This window comes from Euleptes europaea, unplaced genomic scaffold (assembly GCF_029931775.1).
Source record: "Euleptes europaea isolate rEulEur1 unplaced genomic scaffold, rEulEur1.hap1 H_6, whole genome shotgun sequence".
In the NCBI taxonomy this organism is placed as follows: Eukaryota; Metazoa; Chordata; class Lepidosauria; order Squamata; family Sphaerodactylidae; genus Euleptes; species Euleptes europaea.
In genome coordinates, this window is record NW_026612054.1 from 97,725 (window position 1) to 119,990 (window position 22,266).

Genomic DNA, 22,266 nt, shown 5'->3' on the forward strand with positions numbered 1-22,266 from the left:
GTATTGTTTTGCAAAATTCTTCACACCTGCCCCGCCCTTTGCATGTTTGCAAAGGTGTTGCTTTTCAGTTGTGTTGCTTTGCAAAGTTCTTAGCACCTGCCCCGCCCTTGCTCTCATCAGCTGTTTGTCGGGGCTGAGAGCTTTGTGCGTGGGCGGCAAGCTCTGCTGAGAGATACACATTAAGGGTGGGGGGACCCCTTTCAGGGCCCATATCTCACCCCCCCCGACCCAATCTTTACAAAACTTGGGGAGTTTTTCAATATACGTCCTTTGAAGCTCTGCTGAAAGTTTGGGACCTCTAAGCCCAAAAATGCACCCCTCCAGAGCCGCGGAAAGGTGCGATTGTGTTTTTAATGGCTTTATTCGGCCGAATTTTTTTTCCGAACTTTGAATTCCCGCCGAATTGAACGGATCCGAAGTGGGGGAGTTCGGACTTCGGCACGTACCGAACCCACAAGGGCCAAATTCGGCCGAATCCGAACTGTACCGAATTTTTTTTTTGACAGCCCTAATTTCAACATATCTTATAATATTCACAGTCTTCTTGTGAGACTGCTCTATTACTAGAAGAGGATGGAGACCCTTAGAATTCTTATCCTTTGAATAAAAATCTAAGCGCAGTGATCTTTCCATAAATTGGAACATTGAGAGTCCATTGGATTAATGGATTCTTACAAATTAAACCTATTTGGCTTACCAATGCTAAAGAACATCCTGAACACAGGACTAATAGATAGACCTCTGAGATAGTGTCAGAAAGTCCTCTACCTAACAGAGGGACTTCTGAAACTCCTCAGAGTAGAGACCAGAGATATTCCTGACAGAAAAGGAGACTCTCTGTACTCTGTGAGATATGCACAATGCCTATACACTGTACAGCGCATACACATATTTGAACCATAAGTTCACATACAAAACTCTCTACAATTGACACTGCCAGAGAGACTTTAAACAGCTTTAAGCTAACACATAGTATTTATATATTCAGCATTGCTGTCTAATACTAAAAGGAACATGCATAGCATGTACATAGACAATGCCTGATCTTAATGGTGATCAGAGGTCTTCTTTATAGCTAAGAATACTGATAGAAGTCTTTAACGATTCAAGACTTAGAAAATACAGATACTTTGGGATAAATTCATATGTTCTTATAGAACTTAGCTACTTAGAGGTTTGCAGATGACATAGCAAGATATATTGTCTTCTGTATGATATTTTGAATGATTTAAGTTAGGATGCTTCTAACCTAATCTTTTTCCAAAGAATTAACCATATTTTGACAGGATTTCTGTAACTTTATATCCTGAATGAAGGTGCATTGCACTACTAATACTTTATGAGGTATATTCTGACTTAGATACTCCTTTATGGAGGCATACAGAGTGTGAATGATTACTTGCTACTTCGTGTTACATAAAATGTTTAAGACTAATGATGTCTAGCCTTATATAATATGTTAAGACTTTGCAACCAAAAGCATATTTTATATAATGTAAATAAATGTGTTTTTATTATACTTATACTCTTGTCCAGTATTATAAATGTATTGTCATGTTCAAGAGATGTCCTAGGAACTGTAACAAGTTTCTAGGAACCGTTGATTCCGGTCTACTGGTGTCCCGCTGAATAAGATAACATATTCCTTCTCAGAACTGCAACAGCAGCTGCCTTGCTCACCTACAGCACCATTTCCAATCCCAGCTAAAGAAAAGTGCTTATAAGGTAGGGTATTTATTTAAAACATTTGAATAACGCTTTTCCAGACTAGGCAGACAGTAGACAATAAATGCTGGCCTGAGTAGACAATACTGACTTTGATGGACCAAGGGCTTCATGTGTTCATGTGTCATGAACAACTCAGGAACTAAGGGCTACCTGAAGGGCCACCATCAAATTACCTGGCTGATTGTGACATGACTCAATTTCCCCATTGTTTATGCTTTTATGGCCTATTTTTATGGGTGCGGTTGGTTTACTCTCCTGGTTCTGTTGCTGTTTAGATACATACACTGTTGATAGCTTTACTGACCTGTTTTACCCTTTTTAATTGTTTTTAAAAATTTGAACTATTTCTACATCTCAAAGACAGTGATTTTCATTTGTTATACTGCTTAAAATACTTAAAACAGATTAGGCTGCAGTCCAAAATAAGTGACACTGAAATGTATTTTGCTATTGGAAATGACATTGAAATTTTATATCTGTCTTTTTCTAATTAATATTTTTTTTAAAAATGGAAATGACTTGTTATTAAAAAGTTAAGAATACTGTCTATTGACAGGGGAGTCAATAAGTTTGAAATAAATTCTTTACATAGTGAATGTGAAGCTGTTGAACATAGAGCTGGAAGGGACCTCAAGGGTCATCTAGTACAACCCCCTACACAATGCATGAAATTCACAACTCCCCCCCCCCACTCACCTTGTGACCCCTGGTCTATGCCCAGAGAAAGACAGAAAATTGCTTCCTGACCCAAAGTGATGATCGACATTACACTGGGCATGAAAGAAAGGGTAATCTCTCTCAGGATCTGCCTAAGTTCACAGAATCAGCATTTCTGTCAGATGGCCATCTAGTCTCTGCTTAAAAACCTCCAAAGAAGGAGAGCCTACCACCTCCCGAGGAAGCTTGTTCCACTGAGGAACCGCTCTGTCAGGAAGTTTAGCTGAAAACTTTTAAAAGTCAGTTTTGACCCGTTGGTTCTGGTCTGACCTTCTGGGGCAACAGAAAACAAATTTGCTCCATCCTCTATATGAGAGCCCTTCATATACTTGACGATGGCTATCATATCACCTCTCAGTCATCTCCTTTCCAGGCTAAACATACCCAGCTCCTTCAACCTTTCCTCATAGGGCTTGGTCTCCACACCCCTCACCATCCACATTGCCCTCCTCTGGACATGTTCCAGCTTGTCAACATCCTTCTTAAATTGTGGTGCCCAAAACTGAGCACAGTACTCCATGTGAAGTCTAATCACATTCCTGACTCATATTCACTTTATGGTCTACTAAGACTCCTAGATCCTTTTTGCATGTAATGAGGTACCATAAGGAAGGGACCATTGCCCAGTGGTAGGCCACGTGCTTTGATGCAGAATGTCCCTGTTTGATCCCTAGCAACACCAGTTAAAGGCACCTAAGTGTAGCAGAGTAGGAAAGATCCCTGCTTGAGACTCTGGAGAAATGCTGGTAGACAGAGGAGATGATACTGCTGCTGGGCAGTTCACTTCCCAAGCTACCCTCTTTCTATGCTGCCCTTGACTGGCTCCTGCCACTTCCACCTTGAATCCATGCCAAGTGGTAGTGGCACAGAAATGGAGATGTATGCCTCTCTGCCTGGCCTAGGTTGAAGGTGGGCTGCAAAGGCACTTCCTCTGAAGCTTGCCTAAAATCTGGAATTGGAAGAAGGTATTCAGACAGCAAAATGCCTTGAGCTGCCTCTGAATGCTGGGCTAGATGAAACAATGGTCTGACCCTGTGCAAGGTGACTTCATATAATCCAGGGAAAGTTAGCTGCATTGTTGTTGAAAGGGAATTGGGATATGATGCTATGTACATTTCCTTGGAAGTAAACAGTACTGGATACAATGAGATTTACTTGTTTACATGGACTCCGCTGTACAACACTTTATTTGTACTAATTTACACTTTGGTGCAGCTACTACTGCTGACTTGAACAAATATTATGGATTGATTTGCTTGTTTCCTTTGTGCTGAATCAACAGCTGGAGCTTGAAAATGGTCCAATTAAAATACCAAGTCTTGAAAAATAAATTGCAATAACAATGTCGTTTTCTTTGGTCCATTTCCAAAAGTTATTTTTGGCTAGTGAACAGGTAAGCCTAATAAATCATTTCTTCATGGGATACAATGAGGCTCTATGGCTCTTCTCTGGATGCATCCTAAGCCAGGCACATTTAAAGTTCGGCGATGTTGGGTATTAACAACCTTGAAAATTTCATTCTGAAAAAATATAGTGACTGAAAAATTCGTTCAAGCATAAAGTGCTTGACCACTTAATTAAAGCATGAAGTTTATTTTGACCACTTAATTAAAGCATGAAGCTGAACTCACTCACATGCTAATATATTGTTCTGCCAACACCCTGTCAAGTTTTATTCTCAATTAACCGAACTACCGTACTAGAATGTACAAATAGCCCTTGGACTAAATACCATGAACCATCACATTTTGTATGTTCTGCAGGATTTGTGCCTTTGATGGGCAAACTTCAGAGGAACACTCAGCCAACATTAAGTTGTTAAGTGTTCCTCCCACTGATTACAAATCAGAGAGTTCAGCATGTGCTATCCCATAGACACCAATAGGATGAAAGTATGCTTAATTTTTGCTTGGTCATACTTTAAATTTTTATTTCTTATTGTCAAGACTGAATGCTTCTGGACTTTCATTTGTGTGTGTATCGATAATGATACTGTGAAAGATGTGAACTCAACAATGAGAACTGCATGACCAGTGAAAGAAGACAAAAGTAAAAGCAAATGATATCATTTAAAAAAACTGTTTCCATTTTTGCATCCTTTATAGGAAGGCCCAGAAATTGATTGATCTTTTTTGGATGCAAAATTAGGGTTGTACCCCAGGTAAGAAATGTAGCAAAATGTGGAAGAGGGAAATGGAGGAAACCTTTGCCAAGGAAGCAGACAGCCCCATCGAACATAGCAAGGCTTTTGGCTAAACAGGCATAGGGGTGGTCAGAGACTTTACAATATGGCACAAGAGGTTTGATTTTCTACATATCCATGTTCTATGGAACCAGCTCTCCGAGACTTGCTGCTGTATAGTAGTGTTGCTCATCTATTGGGGAGTTGATCTTGTGGAGTCCAGTGGGACCTACTCTTAAGTACTAGTGTACAGGTTATAACCTATCTGGCTAACAGTTCTTATTTGAGCAATACTGTTACACTACAAATTCTAGAGGGGTTGCTGTGCTAGTCTGTTGCAGTCAGAGCTAGTTCAAGGGATTTCGGTGTCCCAAGCAAGGTCTATTTGTTTCCTCCTCCTGTGCTGCTATTAGTCAGGTGCAAGCAGAATCCTTGTGACAAGGCCGCTGAGGGTGAAAATACATGATACAAAATCCATGTGTCAGGATATGGGTTCCCAACCTGAGTCATGTTACATGTGCCCTGGGATGGAAATGTGGTGTTAGAGGAAGGCAAACAGGACACCCCCACCCCGCCAAGCAACATTTCTGGTGGGGAAACCAACCTGGTTCACCAGATTAGCGCCCGCCACTCATGTGGAGGAGTGGGGAATCAAACCTAGTTCTCCAGATTAGATTCCACCGTTCCAAACCACTGCACCACGCTGGCTCTCACTGCAGTGAGCCACTGCAGCATTCCGGCTCCCTCTTCACTGTGCTGCCTAAGGCAATCGCTTGGGTAGATTGGCCAAAGAACCAGCCCTGGTTCCAACAGAAGCAACACAGAGTCTTGTGACACCTTAAAGGCTCACTGCTTTATTGTGGTATGTGAGGCAGAACTCCACTTTCTTAGATGTGTGAAGTGTGCATGAGCACAGGTTCTGGTTCACAGAGGTTTACGCTGCAATAAATGTCTTTTAGGCTTTTTTTTTTAAGTATTCATCATAGATTATATGGAAATAACTGAAATATCTAGCCAGAACTCTAGGGATGCAGCAGCAGTGGAAAATACTGGTATTAAAGCCCATCTATGAAATTAAGTTGTATTTTCTGCCTTGAGAAAGACAGAGTAGAAATAAAGTAATAAATAGAATTCAAGGATTTTTCTGTGCTTTTTAATTTATTGAATATGCCAGATTTTCAACTATCAAAGAAGAGTCTAGTGCTGAAGAAGGCAACAAACAAGTTAGGATGTAAGAAAAACACTCAGTTGGAACAGTTCTGTACAATGAAAGCATATTAGAGAATGAGAAATATACATCCAGAGTTTTACACACCGTGTCTTTAGGGTGGCCCAATAAGTAGAAATAGGGGGAGCCATGCTTGTCACTTTTCATGCACATGGAGAGGCTTGAAGGTACCATTCCTAAAGGAAGGGGAGGAACAGCCTAGGACCAATCATTAGAATTAACAGAACCAGAGACATCAAGACACATTATTAATAATTATTAATAATAAATTATTATTATAATAGCAAATAATTATTAGATTATTAGAACAGCTGAGCAAGATGTTTATAAGCGACAGGCAACTTTTTCTAATACAGGTAAGACAAAGATGCATGCAGTCAATTAATATTAGTGAGAGAACAACTACTCTAAAAACATATTTGAGAAGAAGCTTCTGGAGAAATGTGGGATAAACCTTGAAAAGGTGCATAGAAAAGGCTTCATGGTTGAAAACATGGAAACATTTTACTACATTGTCTGATTGGTTCATGGGAGAAGGTCTCCATTCTGTCCTTTATAAAAGCAAACCAGGATGGATTGCCTTGCTTGAGATTGCGCTGTTGGTGATATGCTTCCAGGATCTGTTAACACTGGGCGTGTTTCCTTCCCCTGCCACACAAGCAGAGCAACTTCCATGGGCCCAATTCCTTGTCCCACCCTCTCATGAGTACATGTGCCGGATATAACCAGAATGGGAAAAAATAAGAAACAGGAGTCTGGTGGCACATTTCTAACAAGGCTTTATTCCAGACATTAAAGACCACTTCTTTAGAGACAAATTAATTGATTCTCATGACTGGCATTTTTGTGCTTAGCACTCCTTCTGTTCCCTGGAGTAGGCATAATGTGAGAATCAGGAGCCTAAGGAGGAGAGGGAGGGTGGAACAGGGAGGCTGAAAGTGACCAGGCCTCTTGTTCCGTCCCCTGCAATTCAAGTGCTCATGCCTTTCATGTGCTGAGGAGACAGAGGGGTCATTCAAGAGGCCATGCTGGTTCCTGTGGTGGGACTGCAGCGGCATTCACATTAGGAGGGAACATAATGTCCTCAGGTAGACTCAAGATTTACTTGTCTTTCAGAAATACTTTATTCACAAGAGGTTGATGTGAAATTTGAACACAAATGTGAGCTTTATTTAGGCAGTCGCTTAAAGATTGGTACCAAATTCATAATGGGCTCGAGATATCAGTACTAGGGTTTCCTTTATTTCACAGCTTCGACACTAAGCTCGGAGTGGTTTCAATGTTTATTTTATGTTATTTAAATGACAGATTTACTCTGAATGTTAATCTTTTAACAATGTTCTTTGTTCAATTTTTTTTATAAGTTCCGGTGGGTTAGAGTAATACACCTCTTGAGTTTTAATTTGTTACTAAAATGTAACTTTTATCAATGGTTTATAGTGTTGCTGGGGTTTTTTTTGGTGTGTGTATATATTTATATATAAAGAGAGAGAGAGAGAGAGAGTCATCTTCATATAAGCAAATTACCTTAGAGGTAGGTTTCTGGCCCAGTTGGTTTCTTTTTTTTTTTTAAGCATGTGTTTGTTCTTAATATTGCTTTTATCTCCTTGTATACTGCTGGACAGTAGCAAAATTTGGACTACATTCTTAATCCCTGACCGCTAGGAAATTTTAATTCAGATATATTGCACTGCACGTTTTCTCAGAAGCTGCCAGATTGTTGAAAATTGAACTCCCGTCTGAGAAACAAGATAAGAGACTCTCAGGCAGGGAAGGCAGCTACTGAAATGAAATGAAATGAAATGTTAGGAGTCAGAAATTAAACATTCAAGATGCCATATGGAATTCTTAGTGCATTTATGCAACTTTTGAGCCAGCTATTCAAAAATTAAACAGTAATATAACCAACCTGGCTATGCTTCTACTAAATGTAGAACTTACCCCACATAAATGAAATGACAGTTTTTTGGGTACAGATCAGGTTATACACTGAACTGGGAATATGCTATGCATGGATGAGCATCATGCAGTACAATCCTATATAACCACGCTCCCTGTGTTTAGAAGTGCTGCAGGGACATGATATGGATTGGGACCATGTTGCTGGGGGCAGGGAAGGAATCCTGCTTCCCCCCCCCCCCCGAGCCATTTTCCAAACCCAAAATGGCTCTAGAGGGTGTTATTTGCCTTAGGGGTGGTGCATGTGCAAACATTCAATAAGATGCAAGCTAAAATGCTCTGCAGTGGTGGTAAAATATATCATTAATATCTTTTTTGTGTGGAAAACTCTTTGCAATGGTTGGAAAATATCTGCAGATGTTGCAACTATGCCTACAGATTCTTTTTGTTACCAAGGTTGTTGTTTAAATAGGGTGAACATTTTGGGTGTGGCTTCTTATGTCTTTTTAAAACATTTTTTTACATCATCACTAGATCTAATTCTCAACATGTCCCCATCTGCAGATCCTTAAAACTAAGAATCATGTAGAGAGAACAGTTTTTTTTTTTTACAGACCTAGGGGAACTCCTGGGTTTGTTGAAAAATGTGAAAAGTTAAAAAAATGGAAGGTATGTGAAATCCCCCACAAACAGAGGCATATTGTCTATACAGACAACAAGCCTCTGTTGGCTTGGTGGCATCCGTCTGCCTCATGTAGTGTGAGAAACAGAGGAGGAGCTGCCACCACCACTGAGCCAGATAGGCTGTGGAGCTGCAGGCAGGCAGGTGAGGGGTGGAGGGAAAGGCAGGAGACACAGCTGCACCCATCCTGCTCCTGCTCTCTGCAGAGCAATGGAAAGGAGAACAGACAGGTGGCAGTAGTGGGGAGGGCAGGTTGTGGACAGCAGGCAGGCACAGTGGCGAGGAGGAAAAACAGATGGGCAGGCACGCAGAACTTTGGGGGAGAGGGAGGGTGGGCAGAACTGAAGAGGGGGAGGGCGAACAAGATTCCCCTCCCCCATAAATTTGCCAGGTAGGGAGAAGTTGGAGCCAGGCCTGTGGAGGTGGCCGTGCTGCAGGTGGGTAGGCAAGTGAGCAAAGGGGGGGGGGATGGGATTCTCCACAGTGAGCCTCGTGAGTCTCCACTTGTTGAGATCGGAAAGAACGTCTTTGGCACCTGACCTATTTTCTCCGCAGAATTGTACCGAGAGGTGCTGAGCCCAACCAACATCTCTTTGCAATCGCAACCGTGGTATTCCTTTGTGGTTCCCCATCTGAGTACTAACCAGGGCCGACCCTGCTTAGCTTTTTTGACAAAATCAGGATAGCCCATAACATAGCAATTACATTATGCTCTTACCCTAAACAGTCATCTTTTGCAACAAGCTTATTAACAGCCTGATCCCATGCAGAGTTTGGCATGCTTGAAGTTATTGATTGCAATGGGGATTTCACCTAACTCTGAAGAGGATCAGAATTCAAGGAAAGTATGAAATCTCTTTCCCTGGAAACTTTATTTAGAAGAGTCTGGATATGTATCAGTCAGGAATGGACTATGCACCATGTGAGACAATGGGTTCTTGAATGAATATTTTTGTCCTCATGTGCTTGCTTAAAAGCTAAGACAATGACTTCCTGATACGTATACTGGGGGAAAAATACACTCCTATGACTATTCTTAAATAATACAAGCCCCTCCTGCAAAACATGTATGTGAGGGAAATCCCATCTCCCCCCCCCCCCAACTGCTAAGCTGGTATGAGTCCAGGCTCAACTACTCACCTAGGAGCCTGGTGGAAGTGATGTCTGGGAGCTGCTCTGAGCCTAGAACGGCTCCCGGTACCTGCTACTGCTGCGGCTGGGCCCTGAGCATCTCCCAGTGTCCTCCACCATCATGGCCAGGCCCAGAGTGGCTCCCGGCATCTGCTGCCGCCGCAGCCAGACTCGAGGGTACTGCTGCAGCTGCTGCTGAGCTCCGCTGCAGCTCCCAGTCACACATTTTTTATTTTAATTGGGGGGAAATTTCAGATTTTCTGCAAACCTGGGGAGTCCCTGAAGTTTTCAGAAAAGTCTGCTTATTGTCTGTGTGACCTTGATCCTTGGACTTAGGTATCTGCAGATGGGGGGGCACACATTGCTATTAGTTTATAGATTATTGGTTGTTTATTTTTCTATTTAATATCCTACCTTCCCATCTAATTAGAATCCAGGATGGCTCTCTCCCTCTCATTGCCTCTCCCTCTCTTTTTCAAAATCAGAACCATAAATAAACAAACAAACAAACAAACAAATAAATAAATAAATAAATAAATGTTCGTGTATACTCAATCAAATCCCCTGTAGAAAATTAACATATATCCACACAGAAAGATCAGAAACCAAAAGTATTCACTAAATACACACACAACACATACACACATAGAGAAGAAATAATTCTTGATGGAAACATTAATTTATTACTAGAAGGTGCTGTTTTTATTAGCAACTAACTGTGCCACCCTAAGATGTTACTCCCTTCTAAGCCCTTTAACTTCAATGGACTTAGAAGTGTATAACTCAATTTAGGACAATAGTTTAAACTGCACACTTACACACTTAATACATGAAATTGAACCATCTCGAAAGTCAGCTTTCATAACATGCTCCTCAAGAGCTGACAGACGGCTTCCATACCCCAAGCCACATATTTCAACCTTAAGGTTCGTATCTAATGGGACAGTGGGGCTAGCATAGGTGGAAGTAATATAACCATACCTATGATGCAGAAGCATATTTATAAGTAAGTCACATACAATTACTTAGTTAAACCTAACAGTGTGGTAGCTGGATAACAACTGGCTTTGGGACTTCAGTGCACCACTGATACATAGCATCAAATAAAATGAAATCTCAAACATAAAAGCATCACAGATGGATAATTAAAAAAGTGAAAACCCACCATATTCTGGGACTTGTCCAGTTCCACGTTTCAATAGCAGCCGCACTCTCCTGCCACCAGATTTTATTAGCTCTATTGCTCTGGCATGTGTCATGTCTCTTGTGCTTTCCCCATTAATTTCAATTATTTGATCCCCCACCTGCCAGAGAGAAAAAAGATGCCATATTAGTCACAGCTGAATGGAGCATTTAATGTCACTCATAGACGCACACACATACAATATATATGTATATACAATATACTTTCTGATGGTCCTCGATTGCACTGTACATACCAACGTAACATTTCTTTCTCCCTGGGGTACAGATGGTCATTCTAGGGTTCTCTCTGCACCCCATCTGAGCCTAAAACCACCCTCTCAGCCCTGGCTGCATTACTTGTACAGACACTCACACAGGGAACAGATGGAGACATTTCTAAAGGCACTCAACACATTGACCCATGTCTATTTAGTGGTGCTCTTGTACAATTGTACAGAGCCCAGTACTGGAACTTGGCCAACTCAGACCTGATCGTAGGGCTGTTAATGGCATTTATGTCCATACTTTTCAGGTCTTCCTTCACATTGACATAGACAAGACATTTAATTCAATTAACCCCCAATCAGTCAATGTTATTAAGTCATTTGTTTTCAGTGAAGGAAACTTTCTCCTAATGAAATCAGTGAGCATCAAAACTGCTTAACTTTACCTGAATGGATTGTGCTGTGTCCTGGCTATTTTTTTAAATACGAATTCCTGTTTTGTTTTAGAAGAAATAGGCTTGTGTGTCCAGAGCGAGGGGAGAGGAAGTGTTGTAGTGGTTAGAGTGCTGGGCTAGAACCAGGGACATCAGGGTTTAGATCTCTACTTGCCATGAAACTTACCAAGTGACCTTAGTCACATCATCTTATCTCAGTTTCACCTATCTCACAGAGTCATTGTGAGGATAAAGAAGAAGAAGAAGCCGAAGAGTTGGTTTTTATATGCAGACTTTCTCTACCACTTAAGGGAGAATCAAACCGGCTTACAATCACCTTCCCTTCCCCTCCCCACGACAGACACCCTTTGAAGTAGGTGGAGCTGAGTGTGACTAGCCCAAGGTCACCCAGCTAGCTTTGTGTGTAGGAGTGGGGAAACAAATCCAGTTCACCAGATTAACCTCCACCGCTCATGAGGAGGAGTGGGGAATCAAACCCGGTTTTCCAGATCAGACTCCACCACTCCAAACCACCGCTCTTAACCACCACACCATGCTGGCTCCCTACACCACGCTGGCTCCATAAAAAGGAGGAGGGGAAACATGTTCCCTCTCAACTGTGTCAATTTGCCTCTTGGAAATGAGACAGTCCGCCTCTCCACTGCAAGTTCCATTTCTGGGTGTAATGGAATTCAGGAAACTGGGATTTGGTTATTTATTTATTGTTTGTTTATCCCACCTTTCTTCCAGCAGGAAACTCAAATCAGCATAGACTGAGTTCCCCAGAGGTCTCCCTCCCATCAAGGTACTGATCAGATCTAGACCTACTCAGCTTCAGCAAAATAGTTTTACCATGCAGGGCTGCCAAGAATTATCTTGTTCCCCCTGGACCACCCAGGCCTATCCCAAACACCACATGAAAGCAAATCACACGATATCCTTAGCTGCATGGGTTGGCAGGGCCCCCAGAATTTTCTTTCCCCCCATGCCCCTGCTATCCTGTGTTCTCCAACCATACTGTGTTTTTTGTTTTGTTTTTACAAAGGCAGATATATCTTCTAAGAAAGAAATATGCCATTTGAACTGAGCATATCTCCTTCTCTGGCTCTCCTTCTTTATGGACCACAACGTCTTTTATACCCAGAAGGTCACAAAAATCCTCTTATTATGCTATAAGTACATCTTCTTATCCTCACTGCAAGATCAGCACCGACCAGGACAAATGTGTACGAGGTACTCTCAAAGAATGAACGAGTATCTTGGTTTGCCACACATGCTGTACAGATAAGAACTGAGGGTGGAATACAATTGGTCCCTAAATCCAACAGCAGTCTGTACTGATGAGCCGAGGTTATCACCCACCAGTGTGATTGTATGTAGGTTCACTCAAGGAAGCACTGAATCAACAGAATAACAGCCCAGCTGTCAATATTTTTCAGCTCAAGAAAACAACAATTTACTTTTGCCAGGATATTTGACTGCCACAGCACAGAACGACGTACAACCTCGATTGGATTGTCTGAACAAGGTACTGATGCCAGGGTATGGGATACAAAGCCAAGCAGACTAATTCAACACATCAGCATGAGAGTAGCACACCTGCTCTGCAATCGCACAATGCAGGGAGTCTTCTGTGCACAGACAGCATTGTCACCATGGAAGGCATCTGGCTGTTGATCAGAGGCACACTTTTTATGGTAAAATTGTGACATAGAGTCTAGGGAGGTGCAGTTACTGAAAAGTTTACAACAGCAACACAAAAGCCACACGAATACTTTGCTTCCCTGATCCTGCACCCTATGTTCTCCTTCAACAGAAACTGCTTTTGCGTAACCTGTGCTCTTTTTTGCTGAACAACTGGACACCAAGCCCTACTCTCCTATGTATTTATTTAGTGAATATTCCTAACCTGCCTTGCTCACCGTGGCTCAGCGCCACTCACAAAACAGTGCTAACCATACTGAACAAAACAATTCAAACATAATAATAACTATTCGAAGACAGACAAGCAAGCTAGTCCCCCACACACACCACCAGTAGTAATGGTTCCTGCACCATCCTCCATTTAAAGCCCTTTTGAAGAAAAGACTGTACAATGCCTGCAAAACTGTGCTAGTGAAGGAACCCTCCTATGCTCCTCCAGGAGGCTGTTTTAGAGAGCTGGATCTACAATGGAAAAAATACTGGTTTCAAACTACAGCAGATTCAGATTTAAGGGATGGTACAATCCGAGGGCCTTGACAGGCTAGCCTGTCAGATCTCGGGCGCAGGGATGGATCTTGGGGGGGGGAGGGTCTGGAGGGGGCACTTGCCCCAGGCACAAGGAGGGGGCGCCAGCATGAGCACAGGGAGCGTGGGCACGGGGAGGAGCGCCACCGTGGCACGTGCGCAGCTGCCTGCCCATGGCCTGGTTGGTGCGCATGCCGTCTGCTCACCCTCAGCTTGTACTGGTCCCGGGCGTGATGAGAGGACAGGCCCCTGAACAGCACACACCTGAGCTGAGGGTGGGCGGTGCATGCACCAGCTGGGCCACGGTAGCACTCATCTGTTCTAGATGCCTGCTGGTGCCCCCCTCCTCTCCTCACGCCGAGACTGAACAGCATGAGCTGAATGCAGGCGGGAGGGCAGCGCGTGCACCAGCCATGCTGTGGGTGGGCAGCTGCATCCATGCCCACTGGCTGCTGTTCTCCCTCTCTTTGTCTCTGCCCCTGGCCACCAGCGCCTGACACCCATGCGCACACATGTGCGGCACACCCCTTCCCTTCCCCTGGCCACAGGCGCTCCTTCCCCCAGCTCTGTGTCTGCTCAGGAGCTAAGCCAGGTAAGCTCTGGTTAGTACTTGGATGGGAGACAATCAAGGAAGCCCAGGGTTGCTATGCAGAGGCAGGCAATGGCAAACCACCCCTGAATGCCTCTTGCCTTGAAAACCCTATGGTGTCTCCGTAAGTTGGCTGCAATTTGATGGCACTTTCCTTCACCACAGTCAGAGGAGAGTGCTGAGCAGGTACCGCAGTCTGTTCCAGAAGAGATGCTCCTTCAATTATGAGGGTCCCAAGTGGCCAACACTATTGAAGCCACTGAAAATGCCCACATTGCAAGTGTAGCGCTGAACAGGGATTTTAGCCTGGGTCTCTTACCGTATATCTTAGTCCAATATTCTAACAACTACACCACAGACTGAATGCTCAACAGAGGCCACATGGTATAGGTGTGATGACTGTCAGACTAGGATCTGGGAGACCCAGATTTGAATTCTCACTCTGTCAGGAAGCTTGCTGGATGACCTTGAGCCAGTGACTCTCACCCTGATCTACCACACAGGATTGTTGTGAGGATAAAATGGAGGGAGAACAAAGTTGTTAAACCGCTTTGGATCCCCAAATGTCTAAATAATAACAAGAGGTTTGGGGACTGTGGGAGCCAAGGACCTTAGCAGACTGGTAGAGTGGCTTTGAAAATTATCTGGATGCTGGAGAAAAAGAAGCTCCAGAGAGTTCAATTTCTTTTTATGCACAAACTGGGCATTGAATAATATGCAAATTAACAAAACCAACAACAACAACAACAATAAACAAACAGGCATAGCAATTGTAAGTTATATTTTAATTATTCTCTTATTACACTTAGGAAAGTGGTGGAGCGTGTCTCTACAGAAGAAGTGTCATTTCAACTCAGATTAATTCAGATTCTCCAGCCATGCACTCGAGCAAGTGAGCTATGAAATTGGGTGGCCCGCTTTGTGACAATAATGAGAAGATAATATTCCCGGGGAACATTTAAGGGGCATTATCGTTGATAGGTTAATTACAAATAAAAGTGTAAAGCTTTTAAAACCTAGTAAAATAATGAGACTCTGATGTATACACACACCTTTTTGAATTACTTCTATTTAACTGGCAAGTCATGAATGCCCCTCTTATCATACTCCTCCCAATAAGACCAGGAAATGTCTATTGATTTCTTGTGACATATCTTGTCTTCCCCAACAAGTTCCTATTGATCCTGCAAATGCTTACATTCCTGGCTTCCCCAAAGGCAATTCTACACACAAGCTTTCCAAAGTTTTGGTGCTGCAGAACTTCATAAGAAGTCTGGAAAGGATTCTTATGATAAATAGTATTATTTTATGGAGCATAAATGGCAGCAGCAAACTGGGGTGGGGATTGAGCCCACTGGCTGTAGGTTTCCCCCTGCAGGGCAAATAAGCTGTTACAGGAACTAAAAGAGGCACAAACAAAATGAAATACTGGAAATTCTGTGTCTGGAGCTCCAAGGGATTATGAAATTTTATTTATTTATTTATTTATTGAATTGATATTCTGCCTTTCTGGCCAATCAGGGCCACAATTAAATGCAGAACACTATAATACAATCAAAAACCAATTAAAAAAACCAAAGGTAAAGTACATCTATAAAAACACAGACCCAGAAATTAAAACATAAGGCAAGGTAATTGAAGGAACGCCAGACAGAACAAAAAAACTCTTCACCTGCTTTACTTATCAGAAACTCAAGGGCCTGAATCGAATTGGGGCCAAGACCTAAAATAGCCCCAAGGAGCTGTTTGCCCCAGAACAGCATCCCCTAAGGCATTTTCAGTCAGAAAACTGATACAAGGGGAGGCTTAATTCCCCCTTACATGGACTGCTGAAAAGGCAAGTGGGTTCTAGATCAAGCCAAGCCTGAATTCTCCCTAGAAGATAAAATGACAACACTGAGGCTATCATACTTTGGTCACATTATGAGAAAACAAGACTTACTGGAAAAGACAATAATGCTAAGAAAAGTTGAAAGTAGGAAAACATGAGATAGATTGATTCAATTAAGGAAGCCACAGCCCTCAGTTTGCAAGACCTGAGCAAGGCTGTTAACGTTAGGATGTTTTGGATGATGTAAATTCATAGGATCATAAGTTGGAAGCGACTTGATGGGACTTAACACATGCACACCCTCATGCTTTGCTCCCAATAAGCGTGCCTGAATCACAGAATTCAAAAAATGAGAGGGAGGTCCCGACACAGAACTCACAGTTTCTTGGCTGGTTTGGCCCTGGGGATGGCAAAGCAACATGGAAGGAAAAGGTGCCCTGCTGCAACCAGGCCCCAATATGATTTGAGTAATCCATGAATGCTATTTATTAATTAAAAACACAGAGGATGTGCTGTTCATGGATTTCCTGGCATCACATCTAGTTTGACCCTCAGCTTGATGCTGAAACACACACTTGCATTAAGTGCAAGTGTGAGAGCCACCATATGGGTCCTCGGACAAAGATTCCACATGCCCCCCCCCCCATATGACCCTGACCTAAACCACATATCATAAAACAAATCACTTGGCTTGTTTTTACCATGAATCTACATCTGTCCATTTATGGCAGACATAACTCATCAGAGAATAAACCTAGGAGGTTCAAAATTGGCCACCAGCTTCAGGACGTTTGTGGGTGTTCCAGGGCCAAAACGGAAAGAAATGGGAATATCCTGGCTCCATGCTATTTGCAGTGGAAGCTAAGGCTCTCTGCTTGTGGCAGGCGTAACTCATCAGAAAATAATACTATGTTTGAAAATTGGCCACCAACTCTAGAATGATGACAGAAATTGCAGTGCCAAAAATGAAGGGAATTAGAACACCCTGAACCAGGTTATCTTCGCAATAGGCAACATGTTATAAGAGAGCTTTTAAGCAACCTGTCATGTGTCTCTAATATTCAGATCCCCAATCTGCCATAGAAGGTTGCTGGGTGACAAACTGTCAGACAGACCTACCTCACAGGGTTGTTGTGAGGATAAAATGGAGGAATGCAAACAATGCAGCTGTGGGTCCCCATTGGGGGAAAAGACTGGAGATGACATTTGTTATAAATCTAATTTTTAATAACATTATGTCATTAGTTATATAGCAGTGATGGCGAACCTTTTAGAGACCGATTGCCCAAACTGCAACCCAAAACCCACTTATTTATTGCAAAGTGCCAACACAGCTAGAAGTCCACATGGGGCTAGGGGTTGCCAGGTTCCTCTTTGCCACCTGTGGGAGGTTTCTGGAGTGGAGCCTGAGGAGGGTGGGGTTTGGGGAGGACTTCAATGCCATAGAGTCCAATTGCCAAAGCGGCCATGTTCTCCAGGTGAACTGAAATAGCAGATTTCCTGCTACTACCTGGAGCTTGGCAACCCTGCATGGGCGGCTGAGCTGGGGAAGGAAAGCAGCTGGAGCATAGCCCCCACCCCTTCAGTTTGGTTCTTTTTCCAACTGTTATCTTCATACGAATTTAAAAAGACTGTTATGCGGGGGGGGGCTGATGGTGGGGACAGCCCTCTGCACACACTCAGAGGCACCTTCGGTTGCATGAACGAGCAGAGTGGAAACCCGAGCTAAGCAAAGGGCTCGGCTCCAGCACAAACGCCAGGCGGGCCCCCGTTTGGCCCTCACTGCCAACCCCCTGCGCTGCAGTCACCAACCAGCCTGCCGCAGATGGCTGCCCAGGCATCCTACTCCCGGTCCAGCCCCGTCCCGGCTCCACCTCTTCCAGTCTTCGGCAGAAGGCTCGTCGTTGTCTTCATTTCCAGAGTGCGCAGCCAGCAACTGCGGAGAAGACGCTGGGGAGGAGCCTGGTGCTTCCCGGAGGAGCCGGGAAGGCACCGCTGGTCCCCAGCCTCTTCAGCCGGGGGAACGAACTCAGGCGAACTCTGTGCTGGGGTGACGGCGTGTGTGCCCACAGAGAGGGCTCTGAGTGCCACCTTTGGCACCCGTGCCATAGGTTCGCCACCACTGTTATATAGCAAAGTAGTCTTTCCAAAGGGCTATTAAATTGTCGACTAACACAATAACAATGATTACAACCCAGTGCCTAGACTGGGAATTCTAACTTCTGTTCCACATGTATAACCACTAAAACAGATTAGTGTTCCATCAATAATGCACGTAATGAGTGGAGAAGTGGGGGAATAACTTTTTACTACTTTATTCGATCATGGGAAATATTACCACCACCCTTCTGTTCATAATATTAACAAAGGTTTGCTACTATACTGCTATTAAGTACATTCAGTTGTCAAGTAGGATAGGAATGAGAAGGAGGTGTGACCAAGACTTGAAAATAAATTGGGCCCCCCGGTAGGTGGAGGGAGAGATAAATGAATGAGAGATAAATGAAAGAGCAGAAAAGATGGAGAGGACTTAAGGAAAAGAGAGGGAAAGGTTGTTTTATCTTGCTGCAACACACTAACTACTGCTTTCTTTCAGAAAGGCGAGTAGCAGATAGAGCGCCTTTTACTTTTTTGGGGGGTGGGTGGGGCCGTGGCTCAGTGGTACAGCATCTGCTTGGCATGCAGAAGGTCCCTGGTTCAATCCCCGGCATCTCCATTTAAAGGGACTAGGCAGGTAGGTGATGTGAAAGACCCTTGCCTGAGACCCCGAAGAGCTGCTGCTGGTCTGAGTAGACAATACTGACTCTGATGGACCAAGAGTCTGATTCAGTATAAGGCAGCTTCATGTGATCTTCAGACAGCTGAAATACAACTTTACTATGTTCATAGTATCCCTAGTGGCTACAGCCAGAACTGCATCAAAAGGAAAATCATTGGAAAGGCATTCGGTTGGATGCAGCATCATGTTAGCTTCAGGTGCCCTCCAGCTGACTTGGGCACCCAAACTTTGTTCCCCCAGTCCCCCCTTTTGGCAGTCCTGCTTGCATGCACACACATGCTTGCAAAAACAGAGAAGAAGGTAAAAACAAATAAGGAGACCCCTGTGTATGGTATATTTTGCTTTGTGTACACGCAGCAAACGTGCACACCTTCTTTCATGCAGCTTTTGTGCTCATCCTAAGTAGGGAAAAATGCAATAAGTCATCCTAGGGGAGGCTAGGGTAGAAAGCTGGGAACAGAGACAACATCAGTAAATTGGGATGGAAAGAAATGTGCAAGAAAAGATGGATTTGGAATGAGGTCAGCAGAAAGGGCAGATGATTAACTGGAGCATGCAATGTCTTGCAATAAATGTTGGTTTCTAGATGGGTTTAGAGGATTAGTAAATATTTTTCTGTTTACGTGCATGGCTGGTTTATGAAGTTTCAAAGCAATTACAGTAGCCTAACTTGCAGCCCGGTGCCTGCTGTGCCATTCTTGAATGAGCATGCCTCTGCCAACAAAAAACTCATTACAGGCACACCGCTTTCCGGCTGCACCAGAAATGAACGTAATTGCATATGCGGGGCTATGTTAAGTGAGGAAATTTAAAGGCAAAAACAGCCCACCATGATTGTGCGTAAAAGACACCTCTATCTGCCGGCTGCTTAATGCATTTTATAATTAAACCTCTTGAAAGAGACTAATTACCCTATGGAAAGTGACATCTCTTGTTTATGTGTGCACTGTAGTTGCCAAATTAAATGTTCACTATCTTCTTCCATCCCCCCCACTACACCTCACCCTTCCTGTTGACAGGAAGAGAAGGTGCGGCATTGTGAAAAGGCCTTACACATGAGGCTGCCTCTTCCTCTGAATGACCCCTCTCATCTTGGGGAAACTTAACTAATGATAGTGCCCCTCCCAGCAGCAAGTGGATGCAGAGATTAGGATGCCTTCGCATGTAATGATATACAGCTGTGAGCAGGAAGTCCCCCAAGCAATGGACTGAAGGAGGGGGCTTCAACAAAGCACTATCTCACTGTCAGCAACATGGCTACATGGGGTGGGTGGGTTGTTATCTAACCATCCAGAGAGTTTGCAGAGTAGGACTTACATTTATTTTACTCCTCCTCCACTGCAGTCAACTGATCCTCAGCCCAATTTTGTTTCTGGGAGCCAGAAACAACCAGAGCAAAGCAGGAGGGGGAATCAGTGGAAATCACTGCCTCCTCTTCCAAAGATTTAAGTGCTATTAAAGCTTTGGTACTCCAAGGTTGGGCATGTGCCAATGATATTGGCCTACCTTATAGGGCAGTTGTTAGAAGATAATAAACACAGAACACTATAACTTTATATCATCATCATCACCATCACCATCATCATCATCAGTGATTTCTTCTTCTATACAGGCTGTCAAGAGAGTATCCATCCTGAAGGAAATTTCCAGTCTCATTTAATTTGGCCTTTCACAGGTGTGGAATGTCACTCCTTTTTTGCAGTTTCACTCAAGGACAAGTTCCCTGGCAGGCTTGATCAGATTACAAGCCACAGCTGAGAAACTCTGTTGGGAGGGGGCAGTTCGCTCATCCCCTGAGAGGTTCCATGAAGATGGTCCTATGACTGGTTGTAAGGAGTCAGCAGGTTATGGCCAGCGTTTTCCATAAGAGTACCCTGTGTGTAGAACAGTCATTCCCCTTTTGCATTCTTTTCCCCTTCCCCCTCCATGCTACCAGGAAGACATTCATATTAAGCTCTAGAAATTTTATGCCTTTAGGAACAACTATGCTGTGCTTAGGACTTCAGTAAGTATTTAGACAGTCAGCTTTGTTATTTTCTATGCATCCTGTCCTCGTTTAACTGTAAACCTTGTTTTAATATATTTTTCTAATTTTCTCCAATAATGCTTAGTTTTGCATGTATTAGTGTGAGTTTACTGGTGCAAAAGCCATGTGAGCTTGGTTACGCTACCACACCACAGTGGGCCTGCCATAATACAGGCTTACAATGCCCTCCTAATCAAAGCTGCCAAGCCTTAGCGGCATGTAAGTCTGGTTAGGATCGCAATATTGGAGTGGCTTTGCATATTACTTACCACTGGCTGAATGGGCTAGTGGTACTTCATGTAACATTTGTAGAACACAACAGGGAAGTTAAGGATGCAGAAAGAAGCTTCTTAAAGTATATCTATGGCTACTTTTATGTTGGGGGACACCCTAAGAAAAAAATCTGGTAGTGCATATGTGCAGTTGAAACTGGTACATCTCTCCCACATGAGCTCCCTACAGCTATTACAGTGAAAGTGCAGAATGAGAAAGCAACAAGTCATTGCTACTGTGTCTAAGAATATCAAAAGTTATTGTCTTGGGCAGAACTAGACAAGATGTTGTAGGTCCTTCTTACAAGTACAAGTACAAATTCCTTTACTGGCATAATAGTAGGTCCTTCTAAATACCACCTGCACTGGGCCCCAAGTTGGACTGTGATTGCTACACTAGGGGAGAAGGATATTATCCCTTCCCCTATACAAACATTTCTTGATGTAAATTGCCTCCCCCACACTGGTGAGGTGTTATTTGTTCCAGGAAGGAAAACACAGAAGACTTCCATGGGGGAAAGGGTTAAAACTCCTCTTGCACAGTGTAAGCAATCCCGATCAAATCTCCTGGCACCATGGCACTGATCCAAATCCATGGTGTCTGCTGTTCAGAGAAACAAAGAGACAAAAAAATGGATCATGGATCTTCTCCAGTTAGCCTGCCATCAGCAGGGACAATGGAATTGGGGTCGGTCACTGCACTGCCTCCCTGACTATATCATCCCTCCCAAGACTGAACAAGATGGAGGAGGCTTCTGCCAGAGGGGTCTGCTATGTTCATGATGTATCCAGTGAATTAGGAGGCTGGGGCAGCACCCCAAATAAACCAAAGAGTTCTGTCAGTCTAGTCAATCCCTTTTAGCCTAGTAGTTCTCACTCTGTGACAGAGTTGCGGAGGTCGCTCATATTTCCTCTCTGATTTTTGTAAAGTTATTCATTAAGAAAAATGGAATCAGACACATTGGACAAAAGCATAATAAAAAAATATATGTTTTTCAAAACATACTGTTTTCCCCAGAACATCCCAATTCTTTAGTATAAAACTTAAATTATTTCATCTTGAAAGGGGACCACTGCCTAATATTGATTTTTCATGGTCAGATCATAACTAGCTTTCCGATTTTGGAAAA

The 22,266-nt window shown here is 43.3% G+C and overlaps 1 protein-coding gene across 7 annotated transcripts in view; it reads right to left on the bottom strand.

Annotated features, from left to right (window-relative positions):
- LOC130493041 (membrane-associated guanylate kinase, WW and PDZ domain-containing protein 2-like) overlaps positions 1-22,266 on the bottom strand; it is a 169,104-nt gene that overhangs the window by 16,320 nt on the left and 130,518 nt on the right. For 5 of the 7 annotated variants that reach the window (XM_056866817.1, XM_056866815.1, XM_056866816.1 and 2 more), the window contains one exon: positions 10,733-10,871. In XM_056866817.1, coding sequence (XP_056722795.1) covers positions 10,733-10,871 — 139 coding nt within the window. Of the gene's footprint in view, positions 1-5,942; positions 6,054-10,732; positions 10,872-22,266 lie in introns of all 7 variants that reach the window. The other 2 variants (XM_056866820.1, XM_056866821.1) reach the window with 2 other exon arrangements.